Here is an 18,846-nt window from a genome sequence, read left to right on the forward strand (position 1 = left end):
TTTATGACTGATAGGAGATTTAGTTTTCATCGCGGCAGCTGAATGATTTACATCTATTAGCCAGCTTGATTACATGTGGGGGTTCCCTAGCAACCAGGCAACCCCCACATGTACTCAGGCTGGCTAGTAGCTGTAAATCATTCAGCTGAAAACTAAATCTCCGAACACTAACCAATACCCGGAGGTCACCGGAGCGTGCTCGGTTAAACCTGAGCAACGTGTATACTCGCTCGTCACTAATTTAAATCAGTATAACGGCACCAACCTGACACTGTCTATAGGTTACTGTACACAATCCTGCTGACAGGTTCCCTTTAAAGGGGTTGTCCACTGCTAAGAACGTGCGAATGACGTGTTTTTAGTGCGTTTCTGCGCATATGAGTTTATTCCTGCTGAGAAATAGACATGGTGCAGACTCAGTTTACTCTGAGTTAAAATAAAGCACAGTGGGCGCGAGATTTCTGTAAATCCCATCCACTTTGCAGGGTTTTCTCAGCAAATACATACAGCGTCAAAAAAGTCATCATGGGAGCTTAAAGGGGTTGTCCATATTTATAACGACAGTCTGCAGTCGCTCTAAGTGACTGCAGACTCTTGAATCCTCACACTGTGAGAATACTCTTGTGCCGGCAGTGACTGTATGTACAACATGACGGACTCCCTTTAAAGGGGATTTGCAAGATCTAACCTATGCTTATTCTGGGCTCACAATATGGATGCCGTAGTTAGATGGCCATATAACACACAGACAATCATCGCATCTCATTGCATGCACAGACTGGCCGACTGCTCTCCTGACCTGAGCGTCATAGGTCCATACTAATATATGCTGCTGGCCAGTCCGAGCTTTACAATGTGATAGTCGTCTGTGTTATACAGTTGATTGACTGCGTCCCATCAGCAGTATGTAACTACGGGGCAGCACGGTGGCTCAGTGGATAGCACTGGTTCGAATCCCACCCAGGACAACATCTGCAAAGAGTTTGTATGTTTGCGTGGGTTTCCTCCGGGTCCTCCGGTTTCCTCCCACATTCCAAAGACATACTGATAGGGATTCTAGATTGTGAGCCCCATCGGGGACAGCGATGATAATGTGTGCAAAACTGTAAGCGCTGCGGAATATGTTAGCGCTATATAAAAATAAAGATTATTATTACATACCGAACCCAGGTCTATAATTACGTGGCAGAGCCAATCACATGGACAAGAGGTTTACTCTGTGTAATAACATCTGTGACACATGGACTGTCAGAAGACCAGTCTCAACTGCGTGAGAGAAGAGTCTGGTTGAGTCTTCCGATCTGAGCACGGTCCGTGGGTGTGTGACCCCGGCCTTAGGCTGCCGTCACACTAGCAGTATTGGGTCAGTATTTTACCTCAGTATTTGTAAGCCAAAACCAGGAGTGGAACAAATAGAGAAAAAGTAGAAACATTTGCACCACTTCTGCATTTATCACCCACTCCTGGTTTTGGCTTACAAATACTGAGGTAAAATACTGACCAAATATTAATTGTGTGACTGCAGCCTTACAGAGGAGATTTCACCGGCACCGTTTCTGATCCTCCGCACGGGGGGCCAGACCCCCCAGCTACTGCAAGCATTGACTGCTTTCTTGCCCCCACAAGTCACTCCTGACTCTTGCTAATAAGCCCTGACCTCTGCACATTTATTCCAGGCCTTCAGTCAGGCTGATTCAGGGACCATTTTGTAGATGTGTTCCTAAACCCTAATAAGTGCAGCGCACTAAGCAGTGGGACTGGAAAATGACGACTCGCTAGGCCGATTCCCACGCTCGGCTGTCTCTCACTCACTGTTCCCACATAGCGCCTCATCACTCCTAGGAATTACTTTTCTGTGTTAACTGTCTGGAATCACTGAAGTTCTTGTAGGCCTTATGAAGATTAGCATTTACATGAAGGTGGGTGTTCTCGCTGGAATACAACAAGTGCTTTAGTATAATGTAGGCACGGAGATCCCATTCTGCCATGGATTGGAGCCAGTGTTAGGTGCCATGGAGGACACTAAGAACTAATAGATGCAAAGCTCTGATTGATGTCAAGTGAGTCATCATTCGCCATCTTCTGCTGTACAGCCAGTAACATGCGGCAGCAGCCATTACCTGTGGTGTAAAGGGGTTTCCTCACATCGTCTCTCCCGGCCCCCATGCTTCTTGCCTAGGTAATAGGCTGGGACTGCAAGGTGGTCGGTCACCTAGACAGTGAGCTGTCCATATTGAAATTAAGTCTTCCTCTGTTCTTGAGAATGGAGAGACATTTTAATAAGGTTATACGCACACCACGTCTTTTTCAGGTGGATGCTGCCTGGAAGCCTCAAAAAAAAAAAAATGTACGTAATGCACAGCAATGTCAAAACAACTTGCTGTGCGCATGTTCCATCTTTTTTAACTTCTTTTAAAGCCATAAAGTGGCTTAAAAAAGGGATTGGTCCATTCATTCCTTGGAAACCGCCACTATCTAATATATAATTGCCTAGAATACTACTTCCTGCAATTTGTGCCAACTTCCTGTCCGGAGCTAATGTCCGGAGCTAATGTCCGGAGCTAATGTCCGGAGATAAGTGACGTCAAAAGTGTCCAGTGTCTGATTGGTTGCCGCCTGCTGCAAGCGACCAATCAGAAACGTGCCGTACTGTGACACACTCCGCCCGCCATTTTGGTGTGATTTTTGAATTTTTACCTCACAGCAAGTTTCTACTGCGTGGAGGCGGGCCCAGTGACGTTGCTCTTCAAGCTCCTGCCGAATTTCGTCAAAAAAATGATAATACCATTTACCAAAACTATATATATTTAGTTGTGAAGTGGTTCAGTGACATTTTCACACCAATTTTGAACTTTTGTTTGGTGTTTTCTCCATACACTGCCTATTATTCACTGACTGTTATACTGAGAGACTGCCGTTTATTAACCTCTTCTTTGCCACATTGGGTATATTGCTCTATTATTTGCCACATAAGGACATTGTCCATTATTGACCAGCAATTTCTCTGCAATATAAACTGCCTATTTATTAATATCTGCATTCCTGCAAAGAACTATTGCCTATTATTAACTGGCTATTTTCCTACTACCTGACACTGCCTCTTATTAACCTGTTGTTTGCCACCACCACGCTTAAAGCTGTTTAGCTTAGCCAACATGAGCTCTAATAGTAAGGATACTAATGACACAGAGCCCAAAGCTGCTGATGGCGCACGTAAGATTAGGTCTGATAGAAAGTATACTAATAATGCAGAGCAAAAAGACGCCGCTGCCGCACGTAAGCGCAAACAGCGTGCTAACAAGAGTACAGAGGATAGATGCAAGCGCATGGACACTGTTAAGTATACTAATGACACAGAGTCCAAAGCTTATGATGGCGCACGTAAGATCAGGTCTGATATAAAGTATGGTAATGATGCAGAGCGAAAAGCCGCCGATGCCGCACGTAAGCGCAAACAGCGTGCTAAGTCTGATGTCTTTCATCCCTCCCCTCATAAGCATGTTCATGGATCCTGTGTAACTGTACCTTAAATAACAAGAATTGTCAAGAGCTGGTGAGTGCAGCCATTTTTTGTTCTTTCTTACTATTATTTATTAATTGTATTATTCTTACATTTGAATAAATAAAGTATATATGGATTCTAGACTCCCGATTCTTTAGAATCGGGCTGCCATCTAGTTTTATATAAAAATAAAATAAAAAGCCTGCAGCAAAGACGCTTCAAATGCAAAGAAGATGCTTCAGAAAAAAAACACCACCGGAGGGTTCCTGAAGTATCTGTAACGTCGTGTGCATATACTCTAAAGAGTCTTTAAGGAGCGCTATCTTCTTATCCTCTAAAGTATTCAATAAATCATTTCTATATGTCCCGAAATATTCATTTCTGATTTGATACCTGTTGTATATGAATCCGTTGTGTCGGCACTATGACATCAAGCTTTGAAGCCACATGGAAATTCATTTAGAGGCACGTCCATGTTCTTCAAGTACATAACCTCCCCCCTAATGCTGTTCTGGGGTAATTGGATCAAGCTGGATTTCTCCGCCTCCTCCATTGCCGGCATCTGCGGTAATCGTACTGCACTCGGATGACATCTGAGTGCAGTCCAATGTTACACACTGCACTGCCCTAAAGTAACACTTGTCCGAGTGCTATCCGTCTTATACGCTCTTGTGAACATGCCCTCTCCCTGGATCAGGCTTCGGACTGGGTATTGGGTTACTGGGATACATAGGTTTTGGAAATTAAACTAAAGTAGATTTATTCATTCTATATATTTTACCGTAAATGTAAATAAATGGCGAATCCCTGCAAGATTATTCTGTATGGTGTCACCACTGAATCTATAGATTATTGTATCTATTAATTTACCTGTGATAGCTGGTGGTATGATGGTTTTATGCTTTCTGCTCCGCAGGTGACTCCACCGTTGGGAAGAGCACTCTCATCCAGCTTTTCCGTAGTGACGGAAGCCATTTCCCAAAGAACTATAGTATGGTATGACAACGATAATACTCAACAAACCTATCGCATGGCAATTATCCGAAATTGGAAACAAATTGGTAAAAGGCGATGATGCCACAAAATAGCAAAAGAAACATGATTCACCTGATACATCCCCAACGCTCCAGCACCTGGAGTGCAGCCATTATTATTATTATTTATTATTATTATTTATTATTATATCGCCATTTGTTGCATGGCACTTCACATGTGAAAAGGGAAAGCCATAACTGTTTGTCTCCCACCTTTACTGGAAACATACGATGAGTTAAAAATTTGTACTAATGTTTACAAAAAGGAACAACTCTAAGAACCAAAATTTGTCAGAAAAATATTTATTCTAATCCAAGGTAAATAATGAAATCCCAGTTAGCCATTATACAGCCGGACAGAGCGGCGCCATTTTTCATTTTGCTTTTTAAACAAATACGGAACATTTATTACAGGTATTTGATCCGCCAAACCGTGCAACCAATAGAATTCTATCAGAATACAAGCTAAAAGAATATTACTATTATTACACTTTTAGTACCTGCTTCAGGTTTTTATGGGTTAATGAGGAAGGCAGTCAGGTGCTAAAGTGTTATTGAGCTGATCATATCCACGGCTCACAGCTGGTTAAAAAATATATCTTTTATTTGATTTTTTTTTTGTGTGTGTTATTTTGCAAATGAAACTGGGAAACGCATAAAGGATGCGTCCTAGAGGATCCGCCATTTATCGTTCCCTGCGGTTGGGACAGAGATGAGGTTTTCCAGGACTGTAGTCGGGATCTGACTTAAACACTCACATTAATCAAGTGATTGAAGGGGTTTGGGGGTTTCCTCTTCATTGTTCGCCTCCAAACATTTTGCAGTATCGGGCTCAGCCAGGTACCACAGCTCGCGATCATTAAAGTGAATAGGGCCGAGCTGCAATACCAGACACTTCTAGTGCAAAATGAAGGTCCCATTAAAAGGGGTTTTCTGCTTTTAGAAAACTCATGTCCCCTGGCTTCATTTTTAAGTGCTTTACTCACCCTCACCGGGTCCAGCACTGAGTCTCCACTGCTGCTCCTGGTGTCTGTGTTGATTGCAGTCAGTAACTGAGCTGCACAGCTCATGCCATTAACTCGGGCAGGGCCGCTGATCTCAGTGATTGGCTGCAGTGCTATTGACTTGACGTCGGACAATAGTGGGAGCAGCGCCTGAAACTCAGCGTTGGACCCGGGGAGGGCGAGTAAATAACAGCTTGTTTGTTTTGTGTTTGTTTTTTTTTTTAAAACAAATTGCAGCCGGGGAACAGTGGAGGTTTTGTTTTCCCAAAAACTCTTAATCAGCTGATTATTTGGGGCAGGATTTGGACCCACACTGATTTGATGTTGATCACCTTTCATAAGGACTGGTAATCAATATCAGAAATCCCAGATAAAAAGGCTATGTGCACACGTCAGGATTTCTTGCAGAAATTTCCTGAACAAAACTGGACATTTTCTGCAAGAAATCCGCATGCGGATTTTTCGCGTATTTCTTTTGTGCTTTTTTTTTTGCTGATTTTTTTTTTTTTGTTTTGTTTTTTTTCCAGAGGTTCTTGGATGCTATAATATAGTGGAAAATCTGCAAAATTAATGAACATGCTGCGTTTTTTTCCACGATGCGTTTTTTTCACGGAAAAAAAATGCAACATATGCACAAAAATTGCGGAGTGCATTATAAAAGATGGGATGAATATGTATGCGTATTTTAAGCGTTTTTATCGCGGGAAAAAAACTCAAAAAATCTGCAACGTGTGCACACATCTTTAGGCTGCCGTCACACTATCAGTATTTGGTCAGTATTTTACATCAGTATTTGTAGCCAGAACCAGGAGTGGGTGATAAATACAGAAGTGGTGCATATGTTTCTATTATACTTTTCCTCTATTTGTTCCACTCCTGGTTTTGGCTTACAAATACTGAGGTAAAATACTGACCAAATACTGCTAGCAAGACTAGAAATAATGTAACCCTGTGTTCTCAAAGTTGCGTTGTGCACGGAAAGTGACCTGCTTGTTCAGGTTCTAAAAGCTGCAGCCTGTCAATTTTTGTGTTCGACTACTTTTCCCATGATGAACTCTTTTTTTTTTTTTTTTCTCCACCCAGTAAGTAAATTCCATTTTTTGTTTTTCAAAAATACGCAGCATAAAAAAAAAACTCGCCAAAATCTGATCATGGGAACGTAGCCTCCCAGATTGCTAATTTCGCCCCTCGAGGCTGTGTGCCCACTTTTCCATCCTGTTGAGCTCTGGTTTGTAGCTGATCCTTTTTTTTAGTTTTTATTTTATTAATATGGATTGTTTAGAATCAGACGACAGCAGCTCATGTGAACAGAGCCTTATGTGACTCTGTCTTCAAACCGCATGGAAAGGGGACTGGGTTCAGCAGAGCAAACAATGGGATGGTGTATTTCCAGATTATAATCTTGGCAAAAGAATCATGTAAGGGCGACTCTGACCGATGGCTATTCCTTTTCTCAACAGACAACTGTCATGGACGTCATAACGAAAACCGTGCAAATTCCAGATACCGGCGACAGTGTGGTGAGCACATCTATGGTTTCCTACTCCTGGGTTTATGTCTTGGGTTTTCACTTCTTGAGCAAGAAGAAGAGAGTTGGGCTAAGTTCACACTGGGCATTTTTGCTGCATTTTTTATGCTATTTTTATGTTAATTTTCAGCATCAGCAAAGCCAGAAATCTCACGCACACACATTTACTCTGGTTTCCAGCGCCGCTCCGGTCCTCTACTCACTCATATGACTCCTATTCAGACTCTACGGGACACATTGGGTCTGTGCGTGCGGCAAAAGTCTCTTTCAGGACAGGTTCAGACGATCGTATTTTGTCTCATCCGAGAACTACGTAAATCACACTCTGATCATAGAGCGATCAGATTCTCTCAAATTTGGAGAAGACAGAAAACAAAATTCTCCTTTCTGTGAGTCCGTGGAAATCGGACTGCACTCAGATGCCATCCGAGTGCAGTTCGATCTTTTCCGAGTGCGCTCTGAATATAAGATCAAACTCAGGCATGCAGTGATTTTTCCTCTGACCAGCTATGTCCAATTAAAAAAATCGGACAAGTGCACGACCCCATAATTTTGTACTTTCTTCTAATACTGCGCAAATGAAATATAAAAGAACTTTGGAAATCGTAGTGATTAAAAATATCCTACAACTCTGTGTTCACAGCCCCTGTGCAGGCCAATGTGTCCCCAAGGGAACGGACTACAAACCCTGTGTAGTCTATTTCTTCAGTCGAACTCTTTCCATCTTTGTCTTCTCCTTCTTTTTTTCTTTCTTTTAAATAAATCTTCCCTTTGATTTTCTTTAATTATGTTTGATAAATTACAAGTTGGGGACAGATGGAAAAGAGTCACAATAAGATATGGTTGTGAAGATGCAAAGATAATGTCAGAATATGCTATTGTAGAAATAAAAAAAGTCACAAATCTGTGCTAAATAGAAAATCATGGGGAAGGATTTCTGTCGATGGCAAATTGCACCCGTGAGACTAGTGCCAGGTAGCTGCTGCCGTCAGCCATTATAGCGGGCTGACTGACAGATTCTCAGTTAGCTCATTCCGCAGCCAGCAATAGACAGAGCAATACAGCGGCTACAGAAGGCAAATGGTGCAAAATATTTAATGAAACCCAATTGCAAAAGTTGTTTCTACCCCAAATTCTGTACATTTTAAGCAAAAAAAACCAAACATTTTCTGCAAGGGTGAACACCCCTTTAACTCCGCCTCATTGAAAATAAACATTGTTGGGTTAAAGTTTCTGTTTCTGCACTCTAGCTGGTGCTGGTCCGGTCCCCAGCTTTATAGGGACTCTGATGAGTGAACGTACTCAAATAAGGTGTTATCTAGGCATGCTCTGTGCTAACCGAGGGTCTTCGCCGTGCTCAAAAAATATGTTGTGAGTATATATTTATAAAGCATTTTCCGACAACGTAATGACTCCACCACTAATAAAGATATGAAAAATACGTTTTTTTTTCATATAAAATGCATTTTATTACATACATATAATAAAGAAAATCGTTACGTACACTAGGCATGCTATAATAACCTGCAGAATTCACTTAATAGACTATTTTAGTGTGGAGCGTGAACATTAAAAAAAAGAAACAAAAAATGTCTTGGCCGGTCATTAAGTTGATTAACCAGTAAAGGGTTACATTTATAAGGCAAACTTGGTTGTGTCTTTAAAGGAGCTGTACAGGATGGGAAGAGCAGCGCCACTGCTGTCCGCAGGTTGTATGTGGTATTGCAGCTAATTTTCATAGATTTTGCATTATTTCTGGAAGCCATAGTTTTCAGTCTACTACATCTATAATAACTCTTAGAAGCAAGCAGTGCTTTTGCTTTTTGATGGGTTTAAAGGTGCAAATTTGGTGATCTCTACAAGGAACATTAAAGGGAGCTGCTCATCAAGAATGGCCATTCTTCCACTGGTGTTGCTGACGGGTGTTATGCAGCAGACATGCCTGATTCTTTAAGAGGCTCATTCTTCTTACTGAATCAGGCAAGGTGCATAGTGACGGGCACACAGTTGGACTAGGGTCACAAGGGTTCACCAGTAACCAACTCCAGGGCCCCATTTTTCAGCTATATGCAAATGTGGCATTATGCTCAACAACAAATGTATAGTGATCACGTGACATTATTATGTGAAACAATGCCTGCCACTGATCAAAACTGACTTCACTTTCCTCGTCTACTAACTTAATTTGCATCCAAAAGAAGTGAAATCTGCGACTGCCCTCACTTCCTCTGGATGTCTTGATTCGTCTGAAGAAAAGAAGAGTGAAGCCTGTGCTGATTGGCCTCAGGGATAGTGTGACATAGTGTCACGTGATCCCCGGGACAGTGAGTATAAGGCCACATTCACACTGTCAGTATTTGTAAGCCAGAACAGAAGTGACGTGTTTCTATTATACTTTTCCTCTACGGATTTTTGCTTACAAATACTGATGTAAAATACTGACCACATACTGATAGTGTGACCATGTGGCCTTAGTGTTAGCTTATTGAGGGAAATGCGTGGATTCAGAATGGGTTGTCTGAGTAGTGGACAACCCCTTTAAGTCTCCTCCAGAAGAAATGACTCTCTTTTGTGCCACTTATTAGCGTTTATACAGTGGAGACCTAGGCCATAGAGCCAATCTGTACCCTGTGCTATTCTAGCAAGTGGCAAGGAACCCCAAACTGCTGTGCATTATTGGGTGTCTCTTCCTTTTGGAGGAAACTAAAACATGTTAACGGGTGAAATGCTGGTGGAAGGAGAGACTCCCTACACCGGCTGGCGAAACGGCGCCCCGTGCAGTGCTGTGACATGACAACTGAGCCATTCCTTTATTAGAAGATTAGGCCATTTCTGTCATTCCCTAATCCATTCTTTGCAGTGACTGTAATGTGTAGCTTTGCTTGAATCAGTCTGATCTATTATGTCTCCATTTTATACAGATAGCAGCATTAAGCGTAGCAACATCAACAGGGATGATATACAGAGCGACAATTGCAGAAAAGAGTAAATGCTACAGGGTCTCAAGGCATTGTTACACTTGCTTACATCTACATAAATCATAGGCATATGAAAACCGAGCTTTCTTACAGGAGCGTAAGATAAATCATTCCTAAATGTGGTGAGTGCTCAGTTCTTGTGCAGGACAGCTAATCCTTAACACTCGGGAAACAAGTCAATTAATCAGGGGATCTGAGACAAGTTCAATTCATCAGCACAATCGGGACCCAGGCAGATCCTACTAACCAGGACTTCCAGACAAATATGCAAGTACGCTCTATCAAATCAATACCGGGACAAGATTGTGTTCACACACGGCTTCACTGCGGTTTAGCCACTGCCGTATCCTACTCCATTAAGGCATATTTAAATCATGATGATCACTTGTAGTTTTTATCAAAAGTAGGAGACGTCTTCCTCAGATTATTGCTAAGAAAAATCCGAGTTCGATCCGAGTTCGGCCGGCCTCACACTAGCGAGTGTTACAGACGTATGAGAGGTGCAGAAAATACGGATTGCATACGGTACTGTGCCCCAGCTCCTATCTGATGTATTTTACTGATCTGTATTATACGGTCTTCTACAGCCGTAGAAAATTGCAGCATGCTGCGTTTCTCACCGTATTGCGCAAAAAATACGCCAATGAAAGTCTATGGGGGCAAGAAAAATATGGATTACACACGGACCAGCAGTGTGACTTGCGAGAAATACCCAGCGGTGTTCTATAGAAAAGCCGGCAATTCAGTGCGGTGTACAGTAAAATCACACTGACAGGTTAGAATAGAATAGCTAAGGCTACGTTCACATTTGCGTTGTTGGGTGCAGCGTCGTCAACGCATACCGACGCATGCGTCATGCGCCCCTATCTTTAACATGGGGGGCGCATAGACATGCGCCGGTATGCTTTGTACCGCGTTTTACGACGCATGCGTCATATAGACGCACAAGACAGGGCGCAGAGGACGCTACTTGTAGCGTTTTCCCTGCGCCGAAATTCCTGATCTGTAGGATCTTATGACAACGCATGCGTCGCAAAACGCTGCGTTGTGTACATGCGTTGTTGGTTGCGTCGCCGACGCTGCGCCCAACAACGCAAATGTGAACGTAGCCTAAGATAAATGTTTACACATAGTATAGGGCTATATATATATATATATATATATATATATATATATATATATATATATATATATATATATATATATATATATATATATATATATATATATATATATATATCTCAGTGAGACATATATATATATATATATATATTTTCATACAGCGCTAGATAGCTTAAAAGCCGGTAATTCGATTACCGGCTTTTGCTTTCTCCTTCTCAAACCCGACATGATATGAGACATGGTTACATACAGTAAACCATCTCATATCCCTTTTTTTTTTTTTTGCATATTCCACACTACTAATGTTAGTAGTGTGTATGTGCAAAATTTGGGCGCTCTAGCTATTAAATTAAAGGGTTAAATCGCGGAAAAAATTGGCGTGGGCTCCCGCGCAATTTTCTCCGCCAGAGTAGTAAAGCCAATGACTGAGGGCAGATATTAATAGCCTGGAGAGGGGCCATGGTTATTGGCCCCTCTGGCTAAAAAAATCTGCCCCCAGCCACCCCAGAAAAGGCACATCTGGAAGATGCGCCTATTCTGGCACTTGGCCACTCTCTTCCCATTCCTGTGTAGCGGTGGGATATGGGGTAATGAAGGGTTAATGCCACCTTGCTATTGTAAGGTGACATTAAGCCTAATTAATAATGGAGAGGCGTCAATTATGACACCTATCCATTATTAATCCAATAGTATGAAATGGTTAAAAAAAAACACACACACATTATTACAAAGTATTTTAATGAAATAAATACACCGGTTGTATGTATATATATATATATATGTATGTATATATATATATATATATATATATATATATATATATATATATATATATATATAATATATAATATATATATATATATAGTTAGTAACATAGTTAGTAAGGCTGAAAAAAGACATTTGTCCATCCAGTTCAGCCTATATTCCATCACAATAAATCCCCAGATCTACGTCCTTCTACAGAACCTAATAATTGTATGATACAATATTGTTCTGCTCCAGGAAGACATCCAGGCCTCTCTTGAACCCCTCGACTGAGTTCGCCATCACCACCTCCTCAGGCAAGCAATTCCAGATTCTCACTGCCCTAACAGTAAAGAATCCTCTTCTATGTTGGTGGAAAAACCTTCTCTCCTCCAGACGCAAAGAATGCCCCCTTGTGCCCGTCACCTTCCTTGGTATAAACAGATCCTCAGCGAGATATTTGTATTGTCCCCTTATATACTTATACATGGTTATTAGATCGCCCCTCAGTCGTCTTTTTTCTAGACTAAATAATCCTAATTTCGCTAATCTATCTGGGTATTGTAGTTCTCCCATCCCCTTTATTAATTTTGTTGCCCTCCTTTGTACTCTCTCTAGTTCCATTATATCCTTCCTGAGCACTGGTGCCCAAAACTGGACACAGTACTCCATGTGCGGTCTAACTAGGGATTTGTACAGAGGCAGTATAATGCTCTCATCATGTGTATCCAGACCTCTTTTAATGCACCCCATGATCCTGTTTGCCTTGGCAGCTGCTACCTGGCACTGGCTGCTCCAGGTAAGTTTATCATTAACTAGGATCCCCAAGTCCTTCTCCCTGTCAGATTTACCCAGTGGTTTCCCGTTCAGTGTGTAATGGTGATATTGATTCCTTCTTCCCATGAGTATAACCTTACATTTATCATTGTTAAACCTCATCTGCCACCTTTCAGCCCAAGTTTCCAACTTATCCAGATCCATCTGTAGCAGAATACTATCTTCACTTGTATTAACTGCTTTACATAGTTTTGTATCATCTGCAAATATCGATATTTTACTATGTAAACCTTCTACCAGATCATTAATGAATATGTTGAAGAGAACAGGTCCCAATACTGACCCCTGCGGTACCCCACTGGTCACAGCGACCCAGTTAGAGACTATACCATTTATAACCACCCTCTGCTTTCTATCACTAAGCCAGTTACTAACCCATTTACACACATTTTCGCCCAGACCAAGCATTCTCATTTTGTGTACCAACCTCTTGTGCGGCACGGTATCAAACGCTTTGGAAAAATCGAGATATACCACGTCCAATGACTCACCGTGGTCCAGTCTATAGCTTACCTCTTCATAAAAACTGATTAGATTGGTTTGACAGGAGCGATTTCTCATAAACCCATGCCGATTTGGAGTTAAACAGTTATTCTCATTGAGATAATCCAGAATAACATCCCTCAGAAACCCTTCAAATATTTTACCAACAATAGAGGTTAGACTTACTGGCCTATAATTTCCAGGTTCACTTTTAGAGCCCTTTTTGAATATTGGCACCACATTTGCTATGCGCCAGTCCTGCGGAACAGACCCTGTCGCTATAGAGTCCCTAAAAATAAGAAATAATGGTTTATCTATTACATTACTTAGTTCTCTTAGTACTCGTGGGTGTATGCCATCCGGACCCGGAGATTTATCTATTTTAATCTTATTTAGCCCAATTTCGCACCTCTTCTTGGGTTAGATTGGTGACCCTTAATATAGGGTTTTCATTGTTTCTTGGGATTTCACCTAGCATTTCATTTTCCACCGTGAATACCGTGGAGAAGAAGGTGTTTAATATGTTAGCTTTTTCCTCGTCATCTACAACCATTCTTTCCTCACTATTTTTTTATTTTATATATTATATTATTTTATTTTATATATATATATATATATGTGTGTGTGTGTGTGTATGTATATATGTGTGTATATAATATATATATATATATAACAGTATATATGTTTTTACGATTTTTTTGAGCCCATGGATCCCTTGTATAGCCGTATGTCGGTTTTGCAAGCCTGCGAGAAAATCCCCCAGTATGGATGCCATACGGATTACATACGGAGGATGCCATGTGCAAAATACGCTGACACACCCTGCCTACTGAGGAGATACAGATCACTATTTTGGGGACTTTTCTGTGTATTACGGCCGCAAAAAACGGACCATATTTTTATACGCTGAGTGTGACGCCGGCCTTAGATCCGAGCTTGATCCGAGTTAGATCTGAGCTTGATGCAAGCTTAATCCGATTTTCATGGATGAGAAAAAGATGGCAAAAAGAATTCTCCATGGTCTCTGTTCTGTCATTCCTAGAAAACTGGACAAAATATCATAAAAATGCGGTCCAAATTTTTTCCACTTATTTATTGCGTGGCTGAGCCCAATCCGAATATCAGGTGCAAATCGTGCATAATACGATTTTTTTTTTTTTTTTTCAGTATGACTTTTTCCCTCCGACAGACCGTGTCTGAGGAAAATATTGGACATGTGCACAACCTCATAGAAGAACATTGGTCCGAATGCAATCTAATGTTTTGTCCAATTGCACTCCAACCTAAAATCCGGTCGTCTGCGCGAGCACTTACACTTACGTATCATACTTAATTACAGGAGGGCACCTAATAATTTCATTTAATATCTACTCCCTTCCTTACATACATCAGCTTGGTGGGTGTTGAGGTCCCCAAACTCCCACCAATTACTCAAAAAACGCTTTGCGTCAGTCAGAAGCGCTGAGATCCTGCATGAGCGCGTGCACAGAGTGGTATATGGCCTCCATAGAACCCGTGCACATAGTTGGAGCTTAGCGCTGACCAGCAGAGCAGTGTTTTGAAGGACCAGTTGTAGTCTCAGGACCTGGACCCCACAGGTTTACACACATTGGGAAGGTATGAGATATACCAGGTAGACAAGATTATGACCTGTCCAGAGGAAATGCCTATTCCAGTGGTCAGACCCCCTGCGATCTCCAGAAGGGCACACTTTTGCCCCTGATAGAGTAGGACGGTAGTGCGCTTGCTCACAAGAAACTCCATTTACTCTCTATGACTCTGCTGGAGTGCTGGCTCCAGCGTTCCCATAGAGAACGATGGAGCGGTGGTCCATCGTGCACTGCCACTCCATTAGAGGGGATTAAAGGTCCCCGTACTGTCCAGGAGCCTAGATTCAAAAGGCATCCATTCCCTAATATCACAATACAAACTGCATACATATTTATCTATATCCAATGAGGCTGGTGTACATATTTTGAAAATAAATACCAATAATGGCTGTATAATCCTTTATCGGCTTTTTCTGCTATATACTAAAGTCTAGAGACGAACTCCTATAATATTCGTTTTGATGTCAAAAGGATTATGCAGCCATTCTAAGAAAAAATAAAAAAATCCAAGTGAGTACAACAGCCCCATCCGGTCCAAGATCTGTTTAATAATATTTACAGTTCGTATTGTGAAATCTGGTGACAGATCGGCATTAAGTAAGTGATTAAAAGCTTTCATACTTCAACAGTTTGTAGTAGCAATTTTCTCGGCGGCTCCTCAGCTATCACATGCAGCTCTCATGTCTGATAAGTAGATCTTACTTAATTACTAGAGAGCTTTAAAAAAAAAAAGAAACAACATATTTTAATTCACTCAGGTATACTACGCTTTACTTTGTTTTTTCTTTTGCTTGTAGGAGCTTTTCCTGTGCGATTCTCCTGGGAAGGCAATGTTTTACGAGATGACAGAGGTATTGGTGAGTCTTTTTTTTTTTTTTTTTTTTTCCGCTTTCATTTCAATACTTATTTGCAGACTTTGAGAGCGACTTAAAAGAAAAACAGTTTAAAAACAGTAAATGTCAAGAATTTGCTAATGTTGGATCACTATTGGGAATTGTAACATTAAATATTAACGAGAACACACAACAGGCAGTCCTCTCCACACCCGCATCCAGCATCCATGTTCCCCTTATTAAGGCATTAGACGAATGTTGTCCGAAGCCGCCGGCCAGCTACGGGGGCCTCCCAGACAAGTGATGGGGGGAACAAGGATTTGGAAGGTTGAATTGTATTATTCCCAGGGCAGAATAAGCCATTGTCCAGGATGTCTGGCAGCAGCTTACTTCCCCCTCCCCGTTGAGAACACATGCACACCTGGATGAGCAGAGCGTGCACGTGCATGGCAGAGTCCGGAGAGGTGGCTGTAGGTGAATACCGTATATACTCTTGTGTTTTTCAGCACATTAATTAGAAAGCCATTTATGTTTAAAATAGTATTCATCCCCAGATCATCACTATCCTCACTTGCAATTTCTTGAAGTCACTTGTCTGTGTTTGCCTTGTATTCGCTGACCTTTTTGTGCCAAAATCCTCAAAATGGCGCACATGTATCATTTTTGTGACTTTTCAGCACCTTTTTGTGACTGTTTTGGACCTTTTTTTTTTTTTTTTAACTCTTCCGGACAGTTTTTTTTTACTTTTCAAGACCAAAAAAATATGCCAAAGTGAAAACTCCTCTAGAAGCCTTACTATGGAGGAGATAATGGAGAGAGAAGCGGGAAGCACCAAAAAAATGCGACATTTTGTAAATGTCGCCTTTCATGAATTTGTCCAAATCGTCTGGATAAGCAAAATTGTCTAGGAAAAAAAAAAAAGACTTAGATTTGAAAGACAACTTAAAAAGGGGCACAATACCTATAGAGAATAAGGCGCACTAAGGAAGAACTGGAGTAACAGAAGTGGTGATTTGGGACCAATATCTGTAGGTAAATACTGTTTTTTGTTTTATTTTGTTTGTTTTTTTTGCTGTTATTTTCCCTTTAAAAATGAGGAAGATGGAATTGCTCCAGATTTTCAGACTAGTTTCTGCATTTTTTTTTTTGCCTTAATTTACTTTAATAGACAAGATGCTTGAGGGAGTAGGTCCTGGTCTCCTTGGCTTCTTCAGTGATGATTACTACTCTTCTCTTCTCAGTGGGATCAGCCTGGTGCCCTGTGCCTGGTATTCGATGTCACAAGCGAGTCTTCGTTTAGTAGCTGTGCAAGGTGGTTACAACGAGTAAAATCCAAGACCTCGAGCCCTCACTTACCCGGTAGGTAAAGCGGATTCTCCAGGGGTCATTTGTAAAATATGTTGTTGTCAAATTTTGGAACAATAAAGTCGAAAAGAAAAATTGGGAGGTAGCGGGTGATGGTTATGAAACTAGTGCAAGAGAGAAGACCATCTTCAATCTAGATGTAGCTTTTCCAAAAGACCCCCTAAAAATGAACGTCGTAATCTGATTGGTTGCTCTCAGCATCTCCCCGGGTCTTCTCGCCTTCTCTAATCCATCTGTCATCATCCTCCTTCATTATTTCTTGTCCTTTCAGGAGTTCTGGTGGGAAATAAGACAGACCTAACCGGCCGTAGAGTAGTGGAGAGGATCCAGGCTGAAGAGTGGGCAGCGAGCCACGGGCTTGAGTATTTTGAGACATCAGCGGTAATTACATCCTGTGTATAAAGCGGATAACTTAACAGAAATACCATTTATTTTTGGCTGTGTGTGGTACGAGGCATCTGTCTCTCTCCAGCAATGTTCTGCAATGTCTTGTTTTAGTACAAGGAGGCTTTGTTAATCTTCTGTTCCCTGTCAGTAATTCTTCTGCTTAGTATACTTGATCATTAGAAAAATTAGTTTTTTTTCCCCAAATATTAAGTTATCCCATACCCATAGGATCGGTGATCGCTTATTGATCTCGGAGTCCAACTATTGGGACCCTCCATGATCCCAAAATTGAGGATCTGGAACCCGAACGTGGGTTTTGTAGAGCCCCGTCTTGAATATAACAGAGGTGCGTATGCTCAATCTTGGCGGTTCCATAGGCCAAGAAAGGAGCCAAGCGCTTTGCTCGTTTTTCTTTGGCATTACCTTAGGCAGTGGATGGAGAAGAGGCTGAGCATGCGTACTTCTTCATTCAAGACAGGGCTCTACATAGCCTGGTTTACAGGATCTATGGCCCCGAGCTCTATGGCAAGGGTTCCAGCAGTTAGATTATCCCCCAGCAATCAGGATAGATGATAACTTCATATTTTGGTGAATAATCCTTTAACTTTTTCTTTTTTTAATCAGGGGTGATATCGTAGCTATAGTTCCGATTATGTGCCATGCCTGCACCTGACTGCTGCAGCCATTCATTGCCCTCAGCAATGGGGGAAAGAAACCTAGTGAAATTATGCCTCTTACTGTGACTGATATCTACAGATTCCTTGTACCTAACACTTGTGGTTACATTATTAGAGACAAAAGATTTTAAAATGTATTCGACAGAACAATTTACTGGTTTTGCTGGGTAAAGCCAAGATCAGTCAGGCATTTTATATTCTGACCTGGCACTGCAAATGTAATTTTACATGGCAGCCTTGCAGATCAATGGCCGTCCATGTAATAGAAGAACAGTTTGAAAGGGCAGTATTCTCAAGTTATAAAATTGAGAGCAGAAAGAAAAAACAAGTCAATGGCAATGAGAGCTTTTATCTTTCATAGTGTACAGCTGGTTTCCATGGAGCTCAGCCACTTGTGCCTGCCCAGACCCTGGCTGAGAGTGTGCAGTAGTTACATTCCAGGAGAGGAGTCGCCTCCTAACATTCCAGTCAGCGCTGTCCAGCCCACTGAGTTCTACACAGTTATTTGCTCACATCCCTTCCCTTCCCTCTCTGCTTCTGACAAGCTGCTGTTCTAAATCTTGCAAAATCACCAATCCTGCAACTTTAAGAGCAGTTTTCGATATTATGGATCTCACTTTCCTCAGCTGAGTGCTTGTTCAAATGCTCTGTTATCGCTAATGATGGCAGTATACACTCAGAACAAACCTCTGATAGCTGGATGTGTTACAGCAGAACTTGTACTGAGCTTTAGAGATCTACT

General features: G+C 41.5%; 1 protein-coding gene across 2 annotated transcripts in view; it reads left to right on the plus strand.

The window, feature by feature from the left end:
- Nucleotides 1-18,846, plus strand: part of IFT27 (intraflagellar transport 27) — a 42,811-nt gene that overhangs the window by 21,070 nt on the left and 2,895 nt on the right. The window contains exons 2-6 of one of the 2 annotated variants that reach the window (XM_069736872.1): nt 4,419-4,498; nt 7,001-7,060; nt 15,640-15,699; nt 16,917-17,034; nt 17,312-17,421. In XM_069736872.1, the coding sequence (XP_069592973.1) occupies nt 4,419-4,498; nt 7,001-7,060; nt 15,640-15,699; nt 16,917-17,034; nt 17,312-17,421 (428 nt within the window). The remainder of the gene's footprint in view (nt 1-4,418; nt 4,499-7,000; nt 7,061-15,639; nt 15,700-16,916; nt 17,035-17,311; nt 17,422-18,846) is intronic. The other variant, XM_069736873.1, reaches the window with a different exon arrangement.

This window comes from Ranitomeya imitator, chromosome 8, assembly GCF_032444005.1.
Source record: "Ranitomeya imitator isolate aRanImi1 chromosome 8, aRanImi1.pri, whole genome shotgun sequence".
NCBI classification, from domain to species: domain Eukaryota; kingdom Metazoa; phylum Chordata; class Amphibia; order Anura; family Dendrobatidae; genus Ranitomeya; species Ranitomeya imitator.